General features: G+C 42.2%; 1 protein-coding gene across 2 annotated transcripts in view; it reads right to left on the bottom strand.

Annotated features, from left to right (window-relative positions):
• The window catches only part of fmn2a (formin 2a), a 50226-nt gene that overhangs the window by 16687 nt on the left and 9670 nt on the right, over positions 1–23869 (bottom strand). For both annotated transcript variants that reach the window (XM_061791087.1, XM_061791086.1), the window contains exons 4-13: positions 22348–22491; positions 20021–20661; positions 19034–19175; positions 16163–16250; positions 9911–9972; positions 3170–3261; positions 2963–3092; positions 2729–2875; positions 1560–1619; positions 802–922 (exon numbers count right to left, since the gene is read on the bottom strand). In XM_061791087.1, the coding sequence (XP_061647071.1) occupies positions 802–922; positions 1560–1619; positions 2729–2875; positions 2963–3092; positions 3170–3261; positions 9911–9972; positions 16163–16250; positions 19034–19175; positions 20021–20661; positions 22348–22491 (1627 nt within the window). The remainder of the gene's footprint in view (positions 1–801; positions 923–1559; positions 1620–2728; positions 2876–2962; positions 3093–3169; positions 3262–9910; positions 9973–16162; positions 16251–19033; positions 19176–20020; positions 20662–22347; positions 22492–23869) is intronic.

Below are 23869 nucleotides of genomic sequence, written 5' to 3'. Positions count from 1 at the left end.
CATGGAACATGTCTCAGTATGATGCAATGTAGGCCTATATCACGACAATGTACCATAACCATGACATGATGTTGTTCTTGCATACTAAAGATTTTTGGGTCTCAGATGATAAGTATAATGTATTTTTAGGCTATGTCAGCTATGTGACCCACTATACCACCAGTGGGCCTGCGTCTTTTCTAATATTTTGGTTATGGTTATTTTGGTTTAGCTACATGAGAGAAACATGTCTCAATATGACAGAATGTAGTCCTATGTCACACCAATGTACAGCAACCATGAAAAGTGTTGTATCATAGTTTCTGTATAGTCGGTCTGCTGTTTTTGTGGTGGGTGTTGCAACACGACACTATGAACAAAATGCTTAAATCTTACATTTTCAACTAATTTATTCACAGGTTTACACTGGGTGAAAGTAAAATGAGCACCCCCATCATGTACGCTGATCTCAATTTCATGAGCAGCTCTGCTGAACCCATCGGGGTCTCATCCTGCACCATCCACATCTGTTTCTGCTTGTTGTCTCGACAACAACCAGATGTTATCTCGCAGTTGACACACCTCCGCCAATCTGACCTCGGCCGTAGCATGCTCGGCTTTTGAGAAAATTAGTTTCCGTTCCCGACCGAGAAGTTATGTTAAAGTCCTCGTGCATAATTCATGGCTCCACATGTTTCCTCACGCGTTGCCCATAAACAAATAACACCTCAGGGTCAAGTTAAGCAGCTGGGGAAAATGCAGGCAGCAAGCGTATGTCCAGGCTGTTCAGTAGTTCGTCGGCTAGCAGTTGGGTGACCTTACCGGTCAGGTCTCTCCGCAGCTTGCGTAGATCTTTTTGAAAGTCCTCAAACTTCATCTGGGATGCCTGGAAAAGGTCATGTGGCTCAGGTAGAGGGTAGGCACACGTCTCTCTTCCAGCATTCTGCAGAAGCACAACACACACATTCATGCAGAGAAACACCTAGTGCCTCTTGACTTGGGGAAGGCCTCTCTGGTATACATTACAAACACTGAGCCAGATTGATACAAATGTCTTCAATGACCCTTGTGTACTTATGAACAAAGCAAACAATCCTGAAAAGATATGTTTGATTTTACAACACATTTAGAACCATTTAAGGAGGGCACATAGGAAAAAAAGCATCACAATCCTCTCCATCACTGTCACTCCAAGGCCATTATGAGTGCTGCAAGCATGTAATGTAGGTTGATTTTGGCAGGCAGCACTCTGGGCTGAGTTCATCTCATCTGGCGAAAACTAATTATTTACACCAGCCTCGTTAGATGCCTTGCCAGTGAACGGACGACCAGTTTGAACGAACCCAGGCCGAGAGATGAAGAGTGAAACACAGACAGAAAATCACAAGCCTGCCAGAAGAGGAGGAGAGAGATTTCTCAGTCTGCCGTATATACGGAAAAGAAAAATAAATAATTTGATAAAGGATAAGTCATTGTATCCTCTGGCGAGAGAGGAGATGAAAAGAGGGCTCTGGAAGGATTTCTGAGGGAATCGGACCCGAACGGAAAAGTGATTCAAATAAACAGAAATGAAAACATACCTCATCAAAGTGCCTCAGATAGTAAGCAACAACGTAGGACAAAAGACTCTGGGAGTTATCCTGAAAGAAAGGAAAAGACCTAAATAAATAAACCTAAATCCCTTTATTTATTAATCTAATCATCTCGGAGCAGGACGTTTCAATTTGTGCGTGGGTACACCAAAATAGAAACAGCACCCTTAGAAGGGGAGCATCAATCATGACATTAGGGGAACAATGTAACAACACGCTTGGCTGGTTGTCATAATTCACAGTGGGATGTTCTTTATGGATGTAACGCTTGGTCCACCTCCAGTACTGCGCAAAGCATCATGGCCTTATATGGCGGTGCCAAGGGCAGACTGGGACCAGTGTGATATTGAGCAAGAAGAGTAAACACAAAGCTCTGCAGCTCATGCGGACCAGAGGTTCCAAGACTGGACTCTAATCCCAGGTCTGTGGAGTCACTGGAGGTCAAGACTTTCCGATTACTCTCTCTCTCTCTCTCTCTACTATTTTTATATATAGCGGAACCTTTAAACTTGAACACAATCCGTTCTTCTCATTTTGTTCCATAGGAAATGTCAAGTGAATTCAATTATTCCAGGCGCAAACTGTCTCCATCACAAAACATATGCACATCCAAAGTAACATTTTAAAGTTTAAAAAGTTAACACGGAGTTAATCAATCTAAAACTAAAATAAAGTAAAGCTACTCACCATTTGATGTCAACTGACATATGTAATAGAAAGGGAACAGGAGACATCTTGCTGTCAGGCTTCATAATGTTTGTGCTAATCATTAGCATTGTTCGTTCAGCTACTTGCTGTGTAGCATCTGGTTGTAAAATTAATGTGTGTATCTAATTGATATTGAATTATTGTATTGCTCATGTTCTACTAAGCAACCAGATACTATGTCACGGTAGGTTTCATTTCCGTTTCTATGGTTACATCATACTATAGCCATCATTGGTAATATTTCAGGGTGGCTTTACAAAAAAAAAAAAATAATAAATAAAAAGGTAGCAAAAAGCCAAAGATAATGCAATGTTGACTTTTGATGTATATTTTTTCCCAGAGAAATTAGTCTGAACTCCAAATAGTACAACTTTTGGGTTGTCGTTTCATTTTGGAGGTTCCACCGTACCATGAAAACTTTCCCTGAGCATTTTCTTCTAAGCACTTACGCTGCTCTTTACATCCTTGAGCTTGGGCAAAATGTCCAAGGTGAAGCCATCAGCCTGCCCCCGGGTGCGATTACCTCCATTCATGAAGTTCCCGAAAGCCAGAATCAGGCTTAGAACCTGCAATACACACTTGCCACTCTGAAGAGACTGACCACACACACGCAAACACACCCATATACAAATTAGGGAGGCTCATGCTAATAATTAAAAATGATCAAGATTATGGTGGCTCACCTTGCATGTTTTTTGAAGGATTTCCATTTTACGGGCAATTGAGGTAATGCATTCAGAAAAAGTGGACTGGAAAAGGATGCAGAAAACCCTTTCAGAGAAGTTGGGGATCTCAGATAACTGCAACAGAAACCTGACGAAAGGATGAAGGATGTTCACTTTCATCCACTGAGACGACTCCAAGTAGCTAGTAGCGCACTGTAGACTTACTGCTCGGGCTTATCCAGTGGCTTTGCGTTCTCCTTGTCTTGCGCCGACTTTATGTGTTTCTTGATGCTCTCCAACTCATCGTTTTGGGCTCTCTAATTGACGGAAAAAAAGCTTCATTTAACTGTAAATTTCGTCAAACAAAAAGGGATGCAAAATTAAAGTAGACTAAATCATTGGCACTGAGGGTTTACAACTTTTGCTGGAACTCAGAAACTGTCACGGTTGACTCGTCGACATACTCTACTATTGTATTGTGTCTACATTCATGTGCCTTTAAGAGGCGGGGTCTGGTGGAGAGTGTGTCCCATCCGTGAGTGTATGGGTGTGAGCTGTGGCCAACAGGAGCTTCTTCATATATTGTTACGTTCTCCTGCCGTCCACTCTGCGGCCAAAATGTGTCACAGTGACTGAAGCTCTCCTTTCCCCACATGTGGGGGGTCTTACAGTGGGTATATATATTGTAAAAAAAAAAAAAAAAAAAAAAAAGATAATAAAGATCCCAAAAAAACATGGGGGCGAACACTGTATGGCAATGTTTTTTCCCAGCCCTTGTCCATATCAAGTGAAGTTGAATATTCCAAGCACAAGTGAAATATGTTAAGAACACAATAAATGCTTTATCCTGCCAATTCCACAGTTCTGCCATAACAGTTGTTGATTTTTATGATGAAGCTGGACAAATGTAAACGTGCTGCTCCCCCAGTTGTCCATAGAGCCCGGGAGCAGTCCGGCCTTCGCGTGGATCCTCGGTAGACATCAAACGTGAGCATCAAACGCGCAGAGGGTCCGATTAGTATTCTGCACACCGCTGCCTTCTTCGGGCGAGGGCGAGCTCTCTTTTGCCCTCCTCTCGAGACGTTTTCAAGTGTAAATATATTTAACACAAAGCAGATCCGTTTCAAAGGGTGGCAGCACAGCCCAGCAGTGTTTGGCGTAATTAGGGACAAGTAGGCATTAGCGTGTGATCTTTGAATTGCAAGGGCATGTTGGAACGGTTGTTAGCATGGGAATACAGTCCCATGTGGAAATTAAATGCAAAGGAATGCAGGATGATATTCGTGATGCCAGATTTCAAGCAGTACCTCGTCAAATGGTATTTATTATCCGCTTTTCTAGTTCTGGGCAAAGGGAGCAGACTATGGCTAATTCTCTCATTTATGTCACTCAGTTTCCTCTTTATGAGAGTCTCCGTGCACTGAAGTGCAAAGAATACTTTCCAAATGAGCGAGGGTATAATGTAATAAACATATAAAGACTTCAGAAGCCACACGCTATGAGGAAAATAAAGAGACAGACAATCATGAAAAGATTGTACAAGAGGGGCCGTGGTTCTGACTGACCTGCGTGACATTTAGCTACCGTCAGCAGTCTGAGCTTCAGACAGCCAGTCTGGGCCCAGATTACGGCTTGTGATATTGCAAGGGAGGGAGCTGTGTCCCACTATCACTGCGACCCCCTTTTAATGGCTTATTGTTCAAAGCACAGGAGCGACTATAATCCACAAGATCGCAGACTGAGCGACTCTACGCCTGCAGAAAGAAAGAAAAAAAATCTCTGTGCTTGAATTCAGTTTGTTTGCGAGCGTGTTCGTGTGCGAGCCGAGGAACGTGAGGGAGAGCAGCCTTCTTTCACGAAGCAAGCAAGGGCGTAACCATTAGAAGCCCCCTCGCATTCCTCAAGACAGGCTGACTGTGCTGCCAACTGTGGTTTAGGGGTCTGGAGACCCACAGACAGGATGGAGTCTCGCAATACAAAAGGGAAACAATTTGGCTCCTCGACTCAATAACACAGCCCAAGGCGACGATGGGCGGGGGAGGAGAAGGGGCGAGAGGGCTTCCAAATCGTGGGGTGAGTGGTTGAGAGGTTAGAGGAGATTCTTGACACATCGATTCAGAACAGCAGCTTGTCTTGTTCCCATGAGCAACATCAGCGAGACACTGAACACCCACAATTTGTGGTTCGCTATTCATGAATTTACCTGTGGAACCTGAAAATGTCACATATTCCACATTCCATATGTAAAAGCCTAAGATGCCACAAGATGACACCAAAGTCCTGACTTAAAAGGAAAGAAGTACTTGGAATACAGTGGTAACTTCACTTACAAATAGGTGAGTCCCAAGAAGAAAAACAAGTATTAGATTCTATCAGACGGCATCTAAAATCTCCAATAGAAGGACTCAGATACAAGCACTCCATTTCAGACTCGGCTCCAGCACTTCTATTCAGCCATCCATCCATCCATTTTCTGAGCCGCTTCGCCTCACTAGGGTCGCGGGCGTGCTGGAGCCTATCCAAGCTATCATCGGGCAGGAGGTGGGCTACATCCCCCTGCACTGGTTGCCAGCCAATCGCAGGGCACATACAAACAAACAACCATTCGCACTCACATTCACACCTACGGGCAATTTAGAGTTTTCAATTAACCTACCACGCATGTTTTTGGGATGTGGGAGGAAACCGGAGTGCCCGGAGAAAACCCACGGAGGCACAGGGAAAACATGCAAACTCCACACAGGCGGGGCCGGGGATTGAACCCCGGTCCTCAGAACTGTGAGGCAGACGCTCTAACCAGTCGCTCACCGTGCCAGCCATCACTTCTATTCTATTCAGTTGTAGAATATGCATATGTTTAAAGCTAAATATAGTGGTTATTTTGCAATTTAAAAATATTTTTTGTTTTTATTGGATTTGTTGGTGATTTTTTTCAGGATTTTCTAATTTATTTTTAATTTTTTAGATTGTAGTTTAGTGTCATCAGAATCATCTTTAAAAACACACAAGGAATTTGTCTCCGGTAGATGGAGCCGCTCTAGTAGGACAATAGACAGCCACTATGACAAAATGTACTTTTAGGACATAAAAACGCACTACATAGAGTCATTGAGCAATGAAAGTTTACCAGTAATGTGCACTAATGGTGCAGAGGCCTCAAGAAATTTAAGCAGTTGAAAGAGACTAGTAGTGCGATAATCTCAAACAGTGACAATTGTGCAAATGGGGCAGATAGTTCTCAAGCACGAGTGGCCAGTATTGATCAACAACAATACTACAGGAAGTGCAAGAATAAAGTAGGAGTGTCTCAACAACGATGTGCAAATTTGGCAGCATGTTACAACACAATTGTAAGTCAACTGTTTAAGTGGTTGATGGCAAGAGGGAAGAAGCTGTTTGAATGTCTGCTGGTTTTGGTTTGCATTGTTCGATAGAGTCTACCTGAGGGAAGGAGCTGGAAGAGGTGGTGACCGGGATGTGGAGGGTCCAAGAGGATTTTGCATGCTCTTGTCTTAGTTCTGGCAGCGTGCAAGTCCTCAAGAGTTGGTAAAGGCTTACCGACAATTTTTTCAGTAGCCTTGACTGTCTGTTGCAGTGCGAGTTTGCCCTTTTTTGTAGCAGCACCAAACCAGACTGTAATGAATGATCACAGGAATGATTCAATAACCGCTGTGGAGAACTGCTTAACAGCTCCTGTTGCAAGCTGTGCTTTCTAAGAAGTTGCAGGAAGTAGATCCTCTGCTAGGCCTTTTTGAGGATGGCGTTGATGTTGGTCTCCCACTTCAATTCCTGACAGACTGTAGTTCCCAGGAACTTAAAGGTCTCAACGATTGACACAGGGCAGTTGGACAGCGTGAGGGGCAGCTGTGGCGAAGGATGCTTCCTGAAGTCCACGATCATCTCTACAGTCTTGAGCATGTTCAGCTCCAGGTTGTGTTGGCCGCACCACAGCTCCAGACGCTCCACTTCCTGTCGATACACAGACTCATCACAGTCTTTGATGAAGGCAATGACTGTGGTGTCGTCTGCAAACTTCAACAGGGGTGACAGCAGGGTGCATTGAGGTGCAGTTGTTTGTGTAGAGAGAGAAGAGTAGCGGAGAGAGAACGCATCCTTGAGGGGGCCCTGCGCTGATGTTGCGTGTGGATGTGATGATGTCCCCCAGCCTCACCTGCTGTGTCCAACCCGTCAGGAAGTTATAAATCCACCGGCAGATGGCAGGCGAGACGGTGAGCTGGAGAAGCTTGATGGCGAGTAGTTCAGGAATGATGGTGTTGAATGCAGAGCTGAAGTCCACGAACAGGTTCCCCGCCGTAGATCCCCGCACCGTCAAGGTGTTCTAGGATGAAGTGCAGTCCCATGTTGACTGAGTCATCTACAGACCCGTTTGCTCAGTAGGTAAACTGCATGGGGTCCAGTAGGGGACCTGTGACGCTCTTGAGGTGGTCCAGCACGAGGCGTTCAAAGGACTTCATGACCACAGATGTCAGGCCTGTAGTCATTCAGACCCGAGATCGCAGGTTTCTTGGGGACTGGGATGATGGTGGAGCGTTTGAAAGAGGATGGTACTTCACACAGTTCCAGAGATCTTTTGAAGATCTGTGTGAAGACTGGAGCGATCTGGTCTACGCAGACTTTGAGGTGGATGGGGACACAAGGTCTGGACCTGCCGCTTTGTTGATCTTTTGTAGTTTGAAGATGCGTTTCACCTCCTGTTCGTGGATGGTCAATGCAGGAGGGGGAGTCAGAGGTGTGATGTGGTCAGTGGTGCTGCTGGGTGGGTGTGGGGTGTGAAAGTGTCCTTTTCAAATCTGCAGTAGGAGGTGTTCAAGTCATCAGATTGTCCTTTATTGTTCTGCGCTTGGGGGGGATGGTCGCTTGTAGTTGGTTAGTGATTGCAATGTTTCAGGTTAAACTTTATGCAACCCATTTGTTAACAATAAATGGGTCAGTTCATACTTACTGCTGCTGATTATTCTCTGAGTAATATCACTTGATTGAAGCCTTTTCTCACATTCATATTACATAAGTACGGGTAATAAAAGTATGTATGATTAGTGCTAGGCTGGTTAGTACATCTGCTTCACAGTTCTGAGGCCCCGGGTTCAAATCCAGCCTCACCTGTGTGGAGTTTGCATGTTCTCCCCGTGTCTGTGTGGGTTTTCTCCAGGTACTCCGATTCCCTCCCACAGCCCAAAAAACAAAAAAAACAACAACAAAAAAACCTGCATGGTAGGTTAATTGAAGACTCTAAATTGCCTGTAGGTGTGAATGTGAGTGCAAATGGTTGTTTGTTTATATCTGCCCTGCGATTGACTGGCAACCAGTTCAGGGTGTACCCTGCCTCTTGCCCGAAGATACCTGGGTTAGGCTCCAGCTTGCCCGCGAGTGAGGATAAGTGTTACGGAAAATGAATGATTGAATGATTTGTGTTGATCTGATACAATCAGATCGATATCAATATCAGCCAATACTCAAGACTGCAATGTCTTTATCATATCGGAAGTGAAGATTGTATCGGGACATCCCTACTTACAAATGGCCCAAATTCTAAGTTTTTCAAGTCATGAGCTGTCACTTGGTCAATATTTTTGTTTGTGTTGCGAGCGAGCTTCAGCAACAGTGCTGCTCGAGTGAAGTGGAAACAAAAAGGAGAGCCACATTTGCCAATGCACTTTCAGACAATTTTTGTGCAATGACAAACAGCTGGCAGCAGATGGCAGCATTGAATTACTTTGGTTTTGAGATTAGCACAGCTTTTAAGTAGAGGAAACAAATAAGGCACTGATTCTCGGCTTGTCACATCAATTACGGACAAGACAAATGCCTACACTTTGGAAGCACCTGAGAGTCGAGTCGAACAGTATGTATATGTATGGAATAAAATGTGTCTTGGTAGTTAGTTCAAGGTACCGTGTACTGTATGTTGAAGTGATGCATCTCAATTTAAAGACAAGCTTTAAAATATAAAATTCTAAACTTTTTTTTTATTTTTATTTTTTTTTTTTTTTTTAAATACAATCTTTGCAGCAGGGTTCGGTGTACATCCCTTGCGAATAGTTGTGGTTTACTGCACCTTTCCAAAGCTTTCACAGCATCTTAAAACTGGAACATGCTCATTTTTAGATCTTTATTGTGTGGGTTCCAAATGGTTTTCTACAGGTTGCAAGAGAGCCCCTGTTGAACGGAATACAAGGTACGGTTTTATTGTCAGAACATCGAAACATGCTTTTGTGCAAATATTACAAAGGCGCTTGGAAGTGTCCTCCTCAAAGACAACGACACTTTGAGGGAAGACGAGCGATCTCCCAGAGCAAAATGAAGTCGATCAGGTCCAGCGTGACAAAAACATGTTTACCATGTAAAATCATTGCTCCCGAATTCATGCCCACTCCTAACATCACATGGTTTCTTGCTCGCCGCTTTGCTTTGGTACTTAATGCCCATGTCCTTTAGTTCAACCCTTTATAGGGAGGCAGGAAACTCCAAATCTGAAGTGAAAAATCTCTTCACGATGGAGTGGCGTCGAGTGGAAAAACATGACGCTTGATTCTGGAAACACAACAGACTATTTTTTTTTTTTTGCGCATAAGTTCAGTATTTCGCTTCTGAAGGACTGCTATTGTGTGAATTGTGGTTTCACAATTTAAAAAAAGCAACGCTAACAGCTGACGGACGCCTGCTTGGAAGTGCAATGAATCACAATCTCACCAAATCCTTCTCAGGTTCCCTTCCGTCATAAAATAACAGCCTGTTTATTTATGTAGTTGGCGTGAAATGTGCAAGTATGTCTTACTGTTTGCCGCAAGCTGCAGTTTAAAAATAAAAGCTACATGGAAAGGAGGAGGAAAAACTGCTTAGATGTGTTGATGTGTGGCTTTTGTTGCTCAACTTTGTGTATTTATGCATCTTTGCACTGGCGGGAAAGTGCAAAAAATGTTTACAACTGATGCTTTTGATACTCACGTTCTCATAAAGCGCTTGTAGGGTCTCCAGATCCACAACTGCGTTGTCCATATTGAGGACAGCTGAGGGGGGAAAGGAGAGGGTGTTAAAACCAGGCAAGGGCTTGACGATTTTTTTTGTCACAGAGCACAAATAAATCATAAAATTGATCATTATAATAAAATTATAAGAGATATAATGCAATATTTTTACAATTTAAAACCATTCCTAGCTGTCTTAATAATATGACTGTGCCATGTGTTCGTCAAAAGAAAGAAATAGGCTAATTTTAGCAAAACCAGAAGTTGATTACCTCATTATTGGTAGCCTCATTGCCCAATGACTCCTCGTACTTGTGTTTTTATGTCCGAAATATGTTTTACCATAGTGGCTTTCTGTTGTCATACTAGAGTGGCTCCCACTACCGGAGACAAATTCCTTGTTTGTTTTAACCAGCAAAACCAGCAGACATTTAACATACCAATAATGATGATTCTGATTCTAGGAGTAACGAGTAAGTAAAAGACAGAATGTACAAAGTTTGGGATCATTTCACACATAATAAACGAAGCCAAAATGCAGTGCATCTATTGAAAAGCACAACTGGCTTATTTTACACAACTGCAGATCTACGGTAAAGTAAACATCGTTAGCTAAATTAATATAGCCTACCACGGTTAGAATGAATTGTAATCCCTCCACCAGTGGTCAAGGATAGAAAAAGCCACATGTGCACTATCGCTTTACTGAACAACAGTAACAAAATAAGCATAAGCACATATTCACATAAGGCCTGCCATTTGTCACAACTGATAGAGTCACTGAACACGCAGAGTGGCTAACAAGTTCACCAGTTAACAGCCAACCACCTCAACATTCTCACTCCCTGACTGACGTCCCTCAACAGGACACGCCCTGCCTTTTAAAGTCACACACATTCAGTTACAGTCACAGATACAGTACTTCAGAACGTGAGGATGGTTACCCCGAATGGACAAAAAATAATACCTGTCCCTCACATGCATATTGTACTGGTACTGTGCATAAAGCTTTAAAATATATAACCAGATTTCTAAATAAAACACATGCTATTGCGTGGTCGCCATTTTGTGGATTGCAGGGGTGGTCTGGATCATAACCCCTGCAATTAACCTGTACATATTTCGTTACCAAGACAACTAAAGCCGGAGCGAGGCAGGTGGACTTAGAGTCTTGAATATAAAAAAGCGACCCACCAACTGAGAAGTACACACCAGCCCCTAAATGGACAGGAAGGATTCTATTTTCCCTTATGCAGGAAGCACTAAGCTGTGTCCATTACTGTGTAGAATCATGTGGCGCATGCAGTGGACACATGCACAAATACACCCCTCCGCATCGATAACTTCACCGAGCATTAAGGGCAGTGAAGACCTGCATATTTGTGATTCAGCATTTGCAAATTCAGAGATTTTTGGGGAATGTATTCTCCATTAGTCAACGTTTTTGGGCCCAGGCCAAAACAATAAAACTAGAATTTTAATGAGGAATCTTGGTGCCAAGGAACTATGTAGAAGTGACTTGCGGAGCTTCATTCAGACAAAGGTAGTGCTTTGCTGGCATCTTGGTGCCAAAGAACTATGTAACCAAGTACGTTGAGGAGCTTCATTTAGACAAAAGTAGTGCTTTGTTGCCATCTTGTGGCATCTTGTACCAAGAGACTATGTTGAAGTGAGTTGAGGATCTTCATTTAGATAAGACAGTGCTTTGACACTATATAATGGTATCTACAGTATCGGCAATTACTAACAGATTTTTGCTTTTCACAGGATCAACTGGGTTTTCGCTGTCACTTCTCAGAAGCAAAAGCTGTTTGCAAATGCTAATCTGTGCATCCAACAAGACTCACTGCATTTCTGCTTACCTCAGAGAGTGTTTCACCCCTCTGTGCTCAGACAGCAAACGAATTGTGCTTGCCCGAAGCCACCGCTAATTTAACTCTAAGGTTGAAAGTGGCTCTGGATCTTCACCCAACCTGGCTGATACTGGTGTGAAGGTGGTTATTATGTAAATATTTTTAAAAAACAGTTACGTTACAGTTAGACGGAAGTGCAGAATGGCTCACTCACAGACACATTTTCAAAATATGGCAGATAAAATATTTACTTGGTTGTTTAATTTCAGTTGGTTGGAAAGGCACTCCAGAGACGAACTATTTGTAAACAAACAATAAAAGTCATTTTCCCATATGTCCCCTTATGATAGCTGAGATCGATGCTGTGGTTTGAAGCTGGAGGGGAAAACATGGCTTTAATTCCCACCACATAGCCAGGCGCGTCGCATGAGGCCATTTTCATATTCATCAGCTCTCGTCGTGATAGCTAGAGAACGGGGCTGCAAAGTACAACATAAATACAGAGGTCTTACAAATGTGTCAGTGCTACACTGACGTGTGTTTGAACTTGTGTGTTTGAATTCCTGCCGTCGCCTTTTTGTCTAGGCGCGAGGACCCAGGCGCCCGCGAGCATTAATCCTTTGAAAGTAAATGTTTAAAGACAAACACAGCACCAGAGTCTGCGGTGTTGAGGCCGATGTATAGTCGCTCTGTGCATAATCGAATGGCGAAGAACACCAAGACAATATTATATTCAGTATTTCGTCATGTCACTTATGACACCCATTGTTTTCTTGTGCAAAGTGTCAGGAGTGTAAATGCAACAAGGTGCAGAGGTAGGTAGGAACGCGGTACATTTACTCAAGTAACATTTTGGATAAATTGTACTTGTCAGAGTAGTTTTAATGAAACATACTTTTTACTTCTACTTGAGTATTTATGTTAAGAAGAAACTTTTACTCTGTTACAATAATCTACATGCCGCTCGCTACTTTCATTTATCAATAATTGGGCACGCGATCTATTTTCAGACTTTCGTTTTCGACTTCCGCATCGGGTGCCGTTGCGCCAATCCACCGTGTCTACTAATGCTTGACGCAAAATCACCAATCAAACGACAAGAAAGTCACACGTCCAGACACAAAGTCTTCTATTGGGCTTCGCGGGCCAATCAAAGTGAGTTGTGACTTGTTTACATTACAGGCTACGAAAAACAACAGCTTTAACATGCAGTGTATAGTTTTGTTACTGCCCAAATTTGGACATTTCAGCCCACTTTTAATGTCAGAAAATACCTTTTGGTAAGTTGCAGATGTCTTTGCCGTTGTTTTGGTTGCGCTTATGGCAGCATTAGCCTTATTTTATGGACAAGTAACTGTAAAACATTATCTTGTTATCTCTCAGTCAACAGGGAACTGTTTTTATTTGTGGGAAAATGGCATAATATGTCCACTTTAAAACATTGGTTTTATGAAGATGAAAGTTTGGAATGAATTATTCCTAATACAACTGATCTCATTTTGGGAAAGTTTGTTTTTAAAATCAAAATGTCAGGATTGTGGTGATGCAGGATTGCGGTACCCACTGCAAGAGAAGAGCCTCTGGCAACTAATACAATCAGTTCTGCTGAATGTCTTGAACATTTGTATGTCTGCCATTTTGTTCTCCTTAAGAGTTTGAGGAATTCCAAAATCGTAGTTCATCGTCACTCACAAATAACTCCCTTTGTTGCCCTCTTTCTCGCTTGCTTCCCCGCAAACCATTTGGTTTTCATTCAAACTGAATCAGAATCTGGCAGGCTGTTTTCGATGAAGGCACGTTTTAAAAGATTGCAACACAGACCGATCACCACGTTGAAATCAGACACATCAGCCACCATCTCTCGGGCCGATGGACACGAGACAACAAACAACAACAGCCATATGTGGACTGGTCACTGAGCAACAGCGCCGACGAACACAAGGAGCAACTGAACGGGTGATTCAGAGGTTGTTTTCCTTTGGAGATTTTGAAACGATGAAAGCCGGCGCCGTCTTTATCGTCGGGAAATAAAACGCATGATTTACAGCATCAAAAGTGACAATTACTCAAGTATGTGAAGCAGGGTACATTTCCCCCGTCTCGTGAAGTTCAGGATAAACTTACATTATTGAGAAGGGCCTGAATTATATGTTGGAAATATTTTCTTACTGATTAAATTGAACAGTATGGTGTACAGTATTTTCATTTGATTTTGTTTTGAAATGACAGTGGCATACATCCCACTAGACTGCTGACACTATCACTTTTGTTGTTTGACATAACTGGAGGAGTGGAACTTTCATTTTCAGAATCCGATTCAAATCTTTTTGAGGTATCGATCTGTGGCCCACGTCAATTGCACGGCACCAATGTTCTTACAGTCACTTAGCCCTTTATCCAGCCATCAATTTCTCCATTGTTCATCCATCCCTCACTTGTCTATCCATCCAGTCTTACAGTGATGACATTGGGGATCTGACTGTCATCCATGCCATCCATTCCTGTTGATCCATCCCCACCCGTCTATCCATTCACTCAAACAGTCATGACATCTGGCATCGGATCAATCAATCCATCTAATCAGCAGAGCCACCCACCAACCAATCCAACCCTCCTTTCACGGGGGCTCTGGGCGGTTGCCCCGGCTGCATAATTTTCGGGGCCTCCCCAAAATTATACATGAGTTTAGGAGACAAGAGAACTTTGCAATCCTAAACATGATATGTTCAGACTTTTTTCTCCTCACAAAACAAAGCCTGAAGAGGGTCAGAGTGCATTGGTTCAGTAGCACAAATACATTACATACTAATGCATCCATCTGATACCATCCGAAAGTTTAATTGGGAAGCAGTTCTCCAATGGAGAAGCTGCAATATAACTAACAATTTAAGTCTTGTTCGCTAATAGAATAAAACATGTTAAGGCCCCAACTATTAAGAATACACGCATTTGGCCGTTGTGGAGTTAGTAGTACGCAAGGCTCTTTGTTTGAGTTTGACTAAGTTCCACCTCACCAAAGCTCTTTTATCTTTTCTCCCATCTTACCCTCTATGATATACTGGTTTCCAATTAGTGCTAATGGTGGGCTATGGTAAAAGTTGTCCTAACATTGGAGATGAACGACAGCGCTAATGAGCGTGGCCCTCACACGCCCTCCAGCACTAACCTGTGATGGATGTCCTTACGTTCAAACATGAATTACAAAAGAGTGAAACCGTCCCAGAATGCTTCGAGGGCAAAACAACACACCTCAGAGTGAATTACTGTACCTAAAATGTTTCAGTATCCATTTTTTTTTCATGGCGTACATCCATTTTGATGAAAGCTTCACAGTGAGGACAGAGCTTCACCACAAAGCGAGGCTTCTTTGACGAAAGCAAGTGTTTAGACATGTCGATGAGTGACAACTGCAGAGCAATCAGAGACAAACTAAAACAGGAAGACAGTCCTTTCTCATCATCATCTCCCAAGTGACATCACTTTGACAAAAGGCGGCTCGACAACATGGTGACAAGTCGGAGAAAAACAGAGTCGTTTGGCTGTTAGAGGGGCGGCAAACAAAAGAAAAGCGCAAAATGGTGAGAGGGTGGAGCCAGGGACGAATTTATTGGAGGTCTGTACTGTGATGCAACATTCATTTTATTTTCGCACCGATGCACAGATGGATTAGTTGTGTTTTTTTTTTTTTTTTTTTTTTTTTAAATACACCCAAAGTCTGCATGTACTGTACATGCAGCAAATACTTTCTGTGACTTCTGCTAAGATCAAGGACGGAACTTTGCTCCTCCCCACACGCCAATCACTACTTTCCTATAAGCCATGGCTTTGGCGCCATCTTAAGCCATTACAAAAAGTGCACAAAATATACAAACAGTTGAGTTTTTTAGTGACTCACTGAGGATAGAAAAAGAGAAAAAAAAAAAAAAAAAAGTAGGTGAATTTGTGAGTAGCAAACCATGAGTACGCATGAGAGGTAATGTATAAGTTTATCCAACTTATTTTTTTAGTCTTGCATGGCTGTTAAGACCTTTAAGACCACTCAGGAATCGATTCATTGCATTTCTCTAAGAGATTTTGACCAATTGGGAAAAAAAGTGTTGTATTGAATTTGACCCAAAAAAAATTGACTATTACAAACTTAGCTCACTGTATAAATGCATACTATAACTAAAAATAATATTAAATATTTAGTATGTGTGTGAACATCAAAACACTTTTCATCCAAATGTGGAATTCTGATGCAGATCCAATTTAGGATTAGTCAACCACCCACCGAGATTCAACCCAATTTTCCACGTTTTGGACCTTTAATACAGATGCAATTTCCCATTTCCTCATTTCGCAGACACATCCACATCACAATGTGTGACATCACTCACCATTCTGGATGTCCTTCATGTCAAGATGGATGCTGGACATCAGGATACCAACAGCCTGAGAACGCTTGTTGCTCAAAAGCTTTACCACCTACAGTCAATGTAGATAAGACAAAAACCATGTGAGGGCAACAGCAAATAAGAACAAAACTGGTGAAAAGATTTAATAATTGACATGTTACAAAAGACAGAATCATTACTTCCCCTTTGACATTTCTCGTGTGGGTGTGCAACACGAGCCTACTAACCACAAACATTTATATTAAATTATAATGCTGTCTCACTGATTTATGATGTCTCAATTTACTTTACCGCCACTATCATCTCCATCACTCATCTCCCAGTCGTGACGAAGAACGTCTAGGACTGGTCGGAAAAAGGTTTCTATCATGTTATTGCCGAATCAAGACAAAGCAGTATCAAGTTCATACTGACGAGAAAGGGAAAATGATGCTGCCTGAATAAATAATTTAATTTTATTTTATTTTTATTAGTTAAAAAAAACAACTACTTCTGCCCTCCATGAGCATGCTGTGTGCATTTCTTCAAAAAGACTCCAACTGTGTGTCTCCAACATCATATATTGAATCAAACACACAGCACTGTCTTCCAAAAGTCTGCTAGCTTAATGCTAACAAATGTGAAACTCCTGCAACCAGCTTACGAAATTTGCATTAATTTGTCGGTAGTTGTAAACCTTCAAATAATGAATACATAAATGGTGCAGCAACATATACAGACAGATGATATAACAATAATCACAAGTATTTGTTCTTCCTACTCTGTGGAAAAACGAGTTATATTACAGCTTAGTCACAATAGTCTTCGTTTCTTTTCATCCACCTACGTGTATCATCTACATGATTAACACTTACCTACGAGATACAATTCTCTCATCCATTAAATTGTACTGTAACTCAAGGAATAGTTTCTGCCTGTATCTCATTTGAGGATGAAAATTTCCCTTCCAGAGTTGTTGCCTTACACCTTCATAGGTCTTCCTTTAGAGGATGCGTCCGTCACAGGTTCTCAATAGGGTTGAGATAGGGGGATGATGATGGTCACATCATTACTTTCGTTCCCGTTTTTTCTGGTGTGGTTGTACAAACTTTGATGGTATTTTTCACAGCGTGGGAAAGTGTGTTGCCCTACCACGTTACTCCAGATAATTTTTGCCAAAATCACTCTGCCACCTCATTGCTGATGTCACACTGTGGTGGGAATCCACCAACCATCAAGAACTCCATTAATCTGGACCAACTACAGTGGCATGGTGAAGAAAACTGTTTGAAAATGAGTCTTCACACACTGTATATCTGAGCCCACTAACAACATAATGTCTCCCTGTGAGATTGGCTACGGGTAGCCGCAATAAAGCTTTATGCATGACTGCCAACCTTTGGAGGATCATGCATCAAGAGAACTGTACTGAATTGCTCTCATAAATGGAAAATGACATTTCACTCTTACGATTTTGTAATGAAACAAACAAAGGGAAGTCATGATTATTTTAGTTTAGTCATTATAAATTAAATGGGCTCAGGCACAATCTTTTTTGGTCATTTTCTCATTTGCGCTTGTGTGTTTGAGAGCATCCAAAGGCAGTACCATCCCGTGATGACCACTGGAATCGAGGAGACTACATCCAGCAATTTGTCACTCTGAAGTTTGTCATGCGTCTTTCCTAATTGTAGAGCAGACCACAGAAAGGAGTTGCTTCGTGAGTGACTGACTTCTCAAGAAGGGAGTGCGTAATGGCAAACAGGGCATTCCTGGAAGATACGTCTACAAAATTGCCTTTGTCGTCTGCTACATGGACAAAAAAAATAGCTAGATAATCTAATCAATGGCAGTCATTTTAGGCATAAATGATAAAAGTATTTTGCCTATGAAAGCTATACGCTTTGGATGGTATAGTTACACTCAGACACAATCTGGTTCAAAATCATCAAATAAAAGAAACACAGGTACACACACTTTTGAGCCCCATAGTGCAAATGTTTGGCTGCATCACTGCCACATGCTGTACTCACTATGTTCACAGGGAGTGATGAACTGAAGATTAAAGTGATTTAAAGTCCACTTAAATGTTCTCAGACCTCTTTGATAAATTAAATAACAGAGGGCAGATACGAAAAGAATTCGGGGCTTTTGATATGAGATGGCATCCAAAAAGGAGTCGATATGACTATTTTCGAAATAGATGTTTCAAGGAAGTGTCCAACTTTCACTTCAATGGAAAATTTTTGGGAGATGTTCACGTCCGTTGGAAGTCACCCACTCCCATGAAATAATTTTCATTCCTGAAAACCACATTTCCGCTTCGCAAACTGTCAGATGATTCTTCATGGATGGGAAAAGCACTTCCCCGGAACAATATTTGTGCTATTTGCGATTGAAACATAATTTAGGTGTTAAATACATTAAACATACAACTCCTGACAAGAACATGTTTGAAATGAAGCTCAAGCATTTCTTCGCTGGCTGATTGATGGAGTAGCATTAAGCGCGCTGGCAAACTGAGACGCTCTGGCTCAGAAAAGTGAATCACACAGCGAGCACAATGGGAGGAACCACATCATGAAATACGGCTCCCAGGCTTCTATCCCCCAAACCTCATTCTTTTTCTCCCCCCTCTCAATGAGGAGTCATTGCCACCGCGAAGTTTCTTTTCGCCGCACGCAAAACACTGGCTGGCTGCCATAATATGGTCGGGGGGGGGGGGGGGGGGATTCTGACAGGAGCCAGAGCTCACGCCACATAAAAACTGTCTGCCTGTGAGCACTCCTCAGTGGGACAAGATTGAAGCCTTGAGGTATCCCCAATCATAGATATCAGAGTACACATCTGCATTGACATTTTAAAAGATCATACCTGCTTGGCTTTGGATTTGCTGATTGTGTCGGAAATTGGCTTTTTCTTTTCTTTGACAGCACTTTTGGAGAAGAGATCCACAAATTCTTGAAAGTCCACCGTTGGTTCTTGAATTTTCTCCCAAACTAATGAGCCGCTCGGCCTGCAGAAAGAGAAATAAGTTAAAACATGCAAAGGCCTACGAGTACAGTAATGTGCAAAAGCTATCATTAACTCAGTTTTACACCTTTGTTGGCCTAAAAACAAAAATATTTTTGCATCGCACAAGGATTTTTTTGTTTTTGTCTAGAGTTTGGTGCCTTGCACAAGCATTATTTCACTGTGAGCACAAATCATCCTTGTCTGACTTTCACTTTATAAACTGACATCCATCCATCCATCTTTTGACACACTTCCTTATATTGGTCATGTGTGAGCTGGAGCCTAAACCCATCAGACTTTGGGTGAGAGGCTAGATGCACCCTGGACTGGTCTCCAGGGCACATATACAGTAGACAACTATTCCCACTCACAACTATGAACAAATTACAGTCTTCAATTAACCCCAAAATGCATGTTTTTAGAGTGTGGGAGAAAGCTTGAATGTCTGGAGAAAACCCATACAATCATGGGGAGAACATGTTAACTCCAGACAGGAAGGCCAGATCCAAAAATTTGAACCCAGAACCTCAGAACTGTGAGGCGGACATGCAAACCACTGTCTGACCCAGTGATTTGTGAACAACTTCCAGCCATTTTAATGTCATTGGGAACTAAGAAGCCTACTCCGAGATCTTAGTATGTTCTTTTTGGTACCAAAATATCTTGCACGACAATTCATTTGTGGTCTCAGCGCCTGGACTGCATCACATCCATTTTCCGCAAGGTTTAGCATCCCCATTGCCTCACAGTATGTGGCAGATCTTTATCTTAAGTGGACAAGTTTCCTCTCTCCTGCATGGAGAATAGCTTGATGCCAGCGATGCATATCTGTCTCTGTGTTCTTACTTCTTAGTGTGCAGCTGAATGCGCGTCCAGTAGAGGGGCTTCATTGGCTTGGGGGGCTCGATCACTGCCTTGGCAGGAGCGGCTTCCTGTACAGTCGTGGAGAACCTGGGGCCCGGCGGTGGTGGCAGTGGGGGGCCAAGGCCTGGGGGTGGGGGTGGAGGAGGGGGGCCCATTCCGGGAGGAGGGGGCGGCGGCGGGGGGCCCGTACCTGGGGGAGGAGGAGGTGGAGCTCCAAAACCGGGTGGTGGAGGTGGAGGCAGGGGACATGATCCAAGCCCAGGTAAAGGTGGTGGAGGTGGAGGAGGGGGAGGGGGACAAGATCCAAGCTCAGGTAAAGGTGGAGGAGGTGGTGGAGGTGGCATAATCTTGTTCTTCTGCTGGCACGTGCAGACAAAGCCTCCCTCAGGTTTGGGAAAGCCGGTGGTCATGTCCAACTTAAGCCCATCTCCTAGTGGCGAGGTCTGGGCAAACGCTTCCTGGCTTCTGGAATCATCCTTGCTGGCCTTCGCCGAGGAAACCTGCTGGTTCTGCAGCACGGCCATCTTCACGCGGAGGTCAAGGATTGTCTTCTCCAGCTGGGATATGACGCCACCTTCGTCTTCGGAGGAAGACTGACCAGACTTCAACCTGCTGGAGTCGGTCTGTCGGTGCACAAAGGACACAAAACCATTAAAATGAAAAAATATACAGTGCTTGATACGTTCATTAGACCAGTCTTTCCAACCCTTTAATGAGCGAAGGCACAAATTTTACATTTGAAAAATCTCACAGCACATCACGAAACGAAAATGTCACAACAAGTATATTGATGTGCTGAAATAATGAACTCCTCTCAATCTACTTAGAAATTAATTTACTCTATATGAAATCTGGGTCTGATCAGTTGCACATTGACCAAGTGACGGCTTGGAACTGGAAAAAACTTGTAAGTTGGGCCACTCATAGGTCAAGGTACCACTGAATTCTGTTCTATGAATGCCAAAAGGTCAATACATACAGTAGGTTAATTATACCTTCTGGAAGAGCATTTATTTGTTGTGCCTGTCTCTATATTCACTGGTGCAAATAGGCGAACGAGGGTTATTTGTCAAATAACGAATAATTTTTAGAACAGGTAAGCACATATGAAACTGGATCATTTTCTTCAGCACACCTGATGCTCACACAGCATTATGTAGTCTTTTAATGGAGAGGCCTTAAATTTCGACAAGCTCTTGATTAGTCTAACATTTTGAAAGGCAATGGGGAATTTCAAGCTGAATTCTCCTTTTAATAACTAAACTAGGACATTTTACCATTTATAACAGGAATGAGGAATTTCAAACTGAACTCACCTTTTAAACCCATGTTTTCCAAACTGAATTCATCTTTTAATGCCCAAATTATGATGTTTTACCAATATGAATAGAAAAAGAATTTCTAAATAAATTTACCTTTTACAGTAATACCCACATTTAAAAAAAACATTTTTTGTGTGTGTGTCTAACTCCACATATGAACATTTATGGATCATTGTTAGAAATGTTTTATTTTATTTTAGCGTCACAAGTATTAGCATTAAAGAGCTTCAACCGTACATACTGTTTTTAACTGTTACATTAACATTAAAAATGACTTTTTTTAAATCAGTATTGTTCATTTATGGCAGATGTGGCATAAACACTGCATTGAGAGGTGGTCAAAAACATTTGTAGAGTATTTCAACACTTTAATGTACATGAGAAAGAATAACACATCCAAGTTTGGTTCTTCATATTCACTGCATCCCTTATGTTGAGGGACTTTTCTGGACATGCGATCTATTATCTTGATATCAATTCCAAATTTAAAAAAAAAGAGCCAGCTGTAAGCTACATGAAGGTCAACAAAGTCTCCAATGTCTAGACTCCAACAGACCTCATGGCTCCAGACTGGATGAGTGGGATAGCGAGAGATTTGACCCCAGAGACAGTGAGTCTCGTTGGGCCTCAAATAAGGCGAGGGGGCAGGGTGGTCTCTTAGTACCACAAAACATTTGCAAGTTGCGGTCGTATAGTTGAATCTTAATGAGAAATGTGGAGCCATCCTCTTATTTATTAGTTATACGACTAAATAAGGGATCCCCGTGTGCTTGGTCAAATGAGACAAGCCTGACCTCTGGTGGCAGCTTTTGGATTTTCATATTTTATGCACACAATCCTGGAGATGCTTACTGGGGGCGTTGCCAAGCCTTTGAGGGCCCGTGAAAATATGTCAATTGGCCCCATATTGTTTTTGACTGTCAGTCATGCCCTCTTAGAATCACCATCACTTTTCTCCTCCTTACAGCACCCATGGATGCCACTAACCTGAGGGTGAGATGCTGCTGTTGACTTGGCCTTCAAAGGTGATTCGGAACTCTGTGATTTGGTTGGTGTTTTCCCGCCGTACAGCTCCCATAGGTGCGAGGACACGGGCAGGCCCACAGTGGCCCAGGTGTACAGTTGTTCCCCCTGCATGCAGGTAAGGCATCATGACAACCACATGCTTGTGTATTAAAACTCATTCACTGCCAGTTCTCCATTTTAACATGGATATTTGAAACAGCCATCAATGGCAGTGAATCCATTTACATTCTATTAACTTCTCCTGTTCAGGATCACAAGGAAAACTGGAGCCTATCCCAGGTGACTTGGGTTAAGGGCTGTTATGACTATAACCATATAAATGTAAGTCATATTATGACATATACACAATTGCCCCTACATTTGATTGTTATTATATTGTTCACAGTCAGGATAAACTTTGTTACAGAGCAAAATTTGTTTTGAGCACTACAATAATGCTGCAAAGAGTATGTATACAATCATTCATATAGAGGACAACTCACAACATTAAAACACTACATAAACAGACAACATAACCCACAGGCACTGCTAGCATAGCAGACATACTACAGCTACTGATAATGTTAAATATGCTTGCAATAAAACAGTGGCAACAACAGCAAATATGAAATTATAAGTTAGGAAGCAAATATTTACAGTAGGTATACAACTATTGTTCCATTAATGCTAAGAGATTTTGTGACTCAAATTAGCAGGAAGCATGAAGTAGACATACTTGATTTGCTTTAGTGGACCATATAAAACAATGTATTGGACCAGATCTGGCTCATGGGCCTTGAGTTTGACACCTGTGGCCTAGACAGACCACCTGTCACTCAGAGGACAGACACGTTCAATACATATTTAGGTTATGACTTTCAGGAGACTTAGTCATTGTTAATTTACAGTATAATAGATTATTTTAAAGGTGAAAATACAAACAAAGCTTTTTTGTATTTGCCAACATAATCATTGGAGATAGACAAGTAACATAAAACACAATAGAATAAAATGTTATTTTCCCCCAGGCACATATAGTACAAGGTCTAAATGGGATGCAATAGTTCATTTTTCTTTTCATGTTCAATCAACAAATTGTGCTTCAGTTAATTGTAATAAAAAGCACAGCTCATGTCTGTCTCCCTGAAGCGAATTAATTTCAGCCACTTTAATGTTTTTTTCCCCCCCTTCCCTTTACGGCGCTCACATGATGGTAAAGCTTCGGTCTTTATCTCCAGTATATACAGTAGGCTATGTGCTTAAAAAGAGCGAATAAGTGAATGCACAGTGGCCCTGGTTTTTTTTTGGCAAAGCTATTTAATTGAATAATGAAGCACTGTTGTGGTCCAAACCTCAGACAGATTTTTTTTTTTTTTTTTTTTTTTTTTGCCTGGGAAGAGCAAGTTTGCTGAGCTGGATGGAGGCACGCGGAGCGATTACATAACGTGGTCAGCAGATGGTCCATGCGAGCATCGCTGATTGTGACTGTGTGAGTGGGTGTCAG

The sequence above is a fragment of the Phyllopteryx taeniolatus genome, chromosome 11 (genome assembly GCF_024500385.1).
Source record: "Phyllopteryx taeniolatus isolate TA_2022b chromosome 11, UOR_Ptae_1.2, whole genome shotgun sequence".
In the NCBI taxonomy this organism is placed as follows: Eukaryota; Metazoa; Chordata; class Actinopteri; order Syngnathiformes; family Syngnathidae; genus Phyllopteryx; species Phyllopteryx taeniolatus.
The sequence above is the reverse complement of the archived record's forward strand: the minus strand, read 5'-3'. Positions and strand labels throughout refer to the sequence as shown.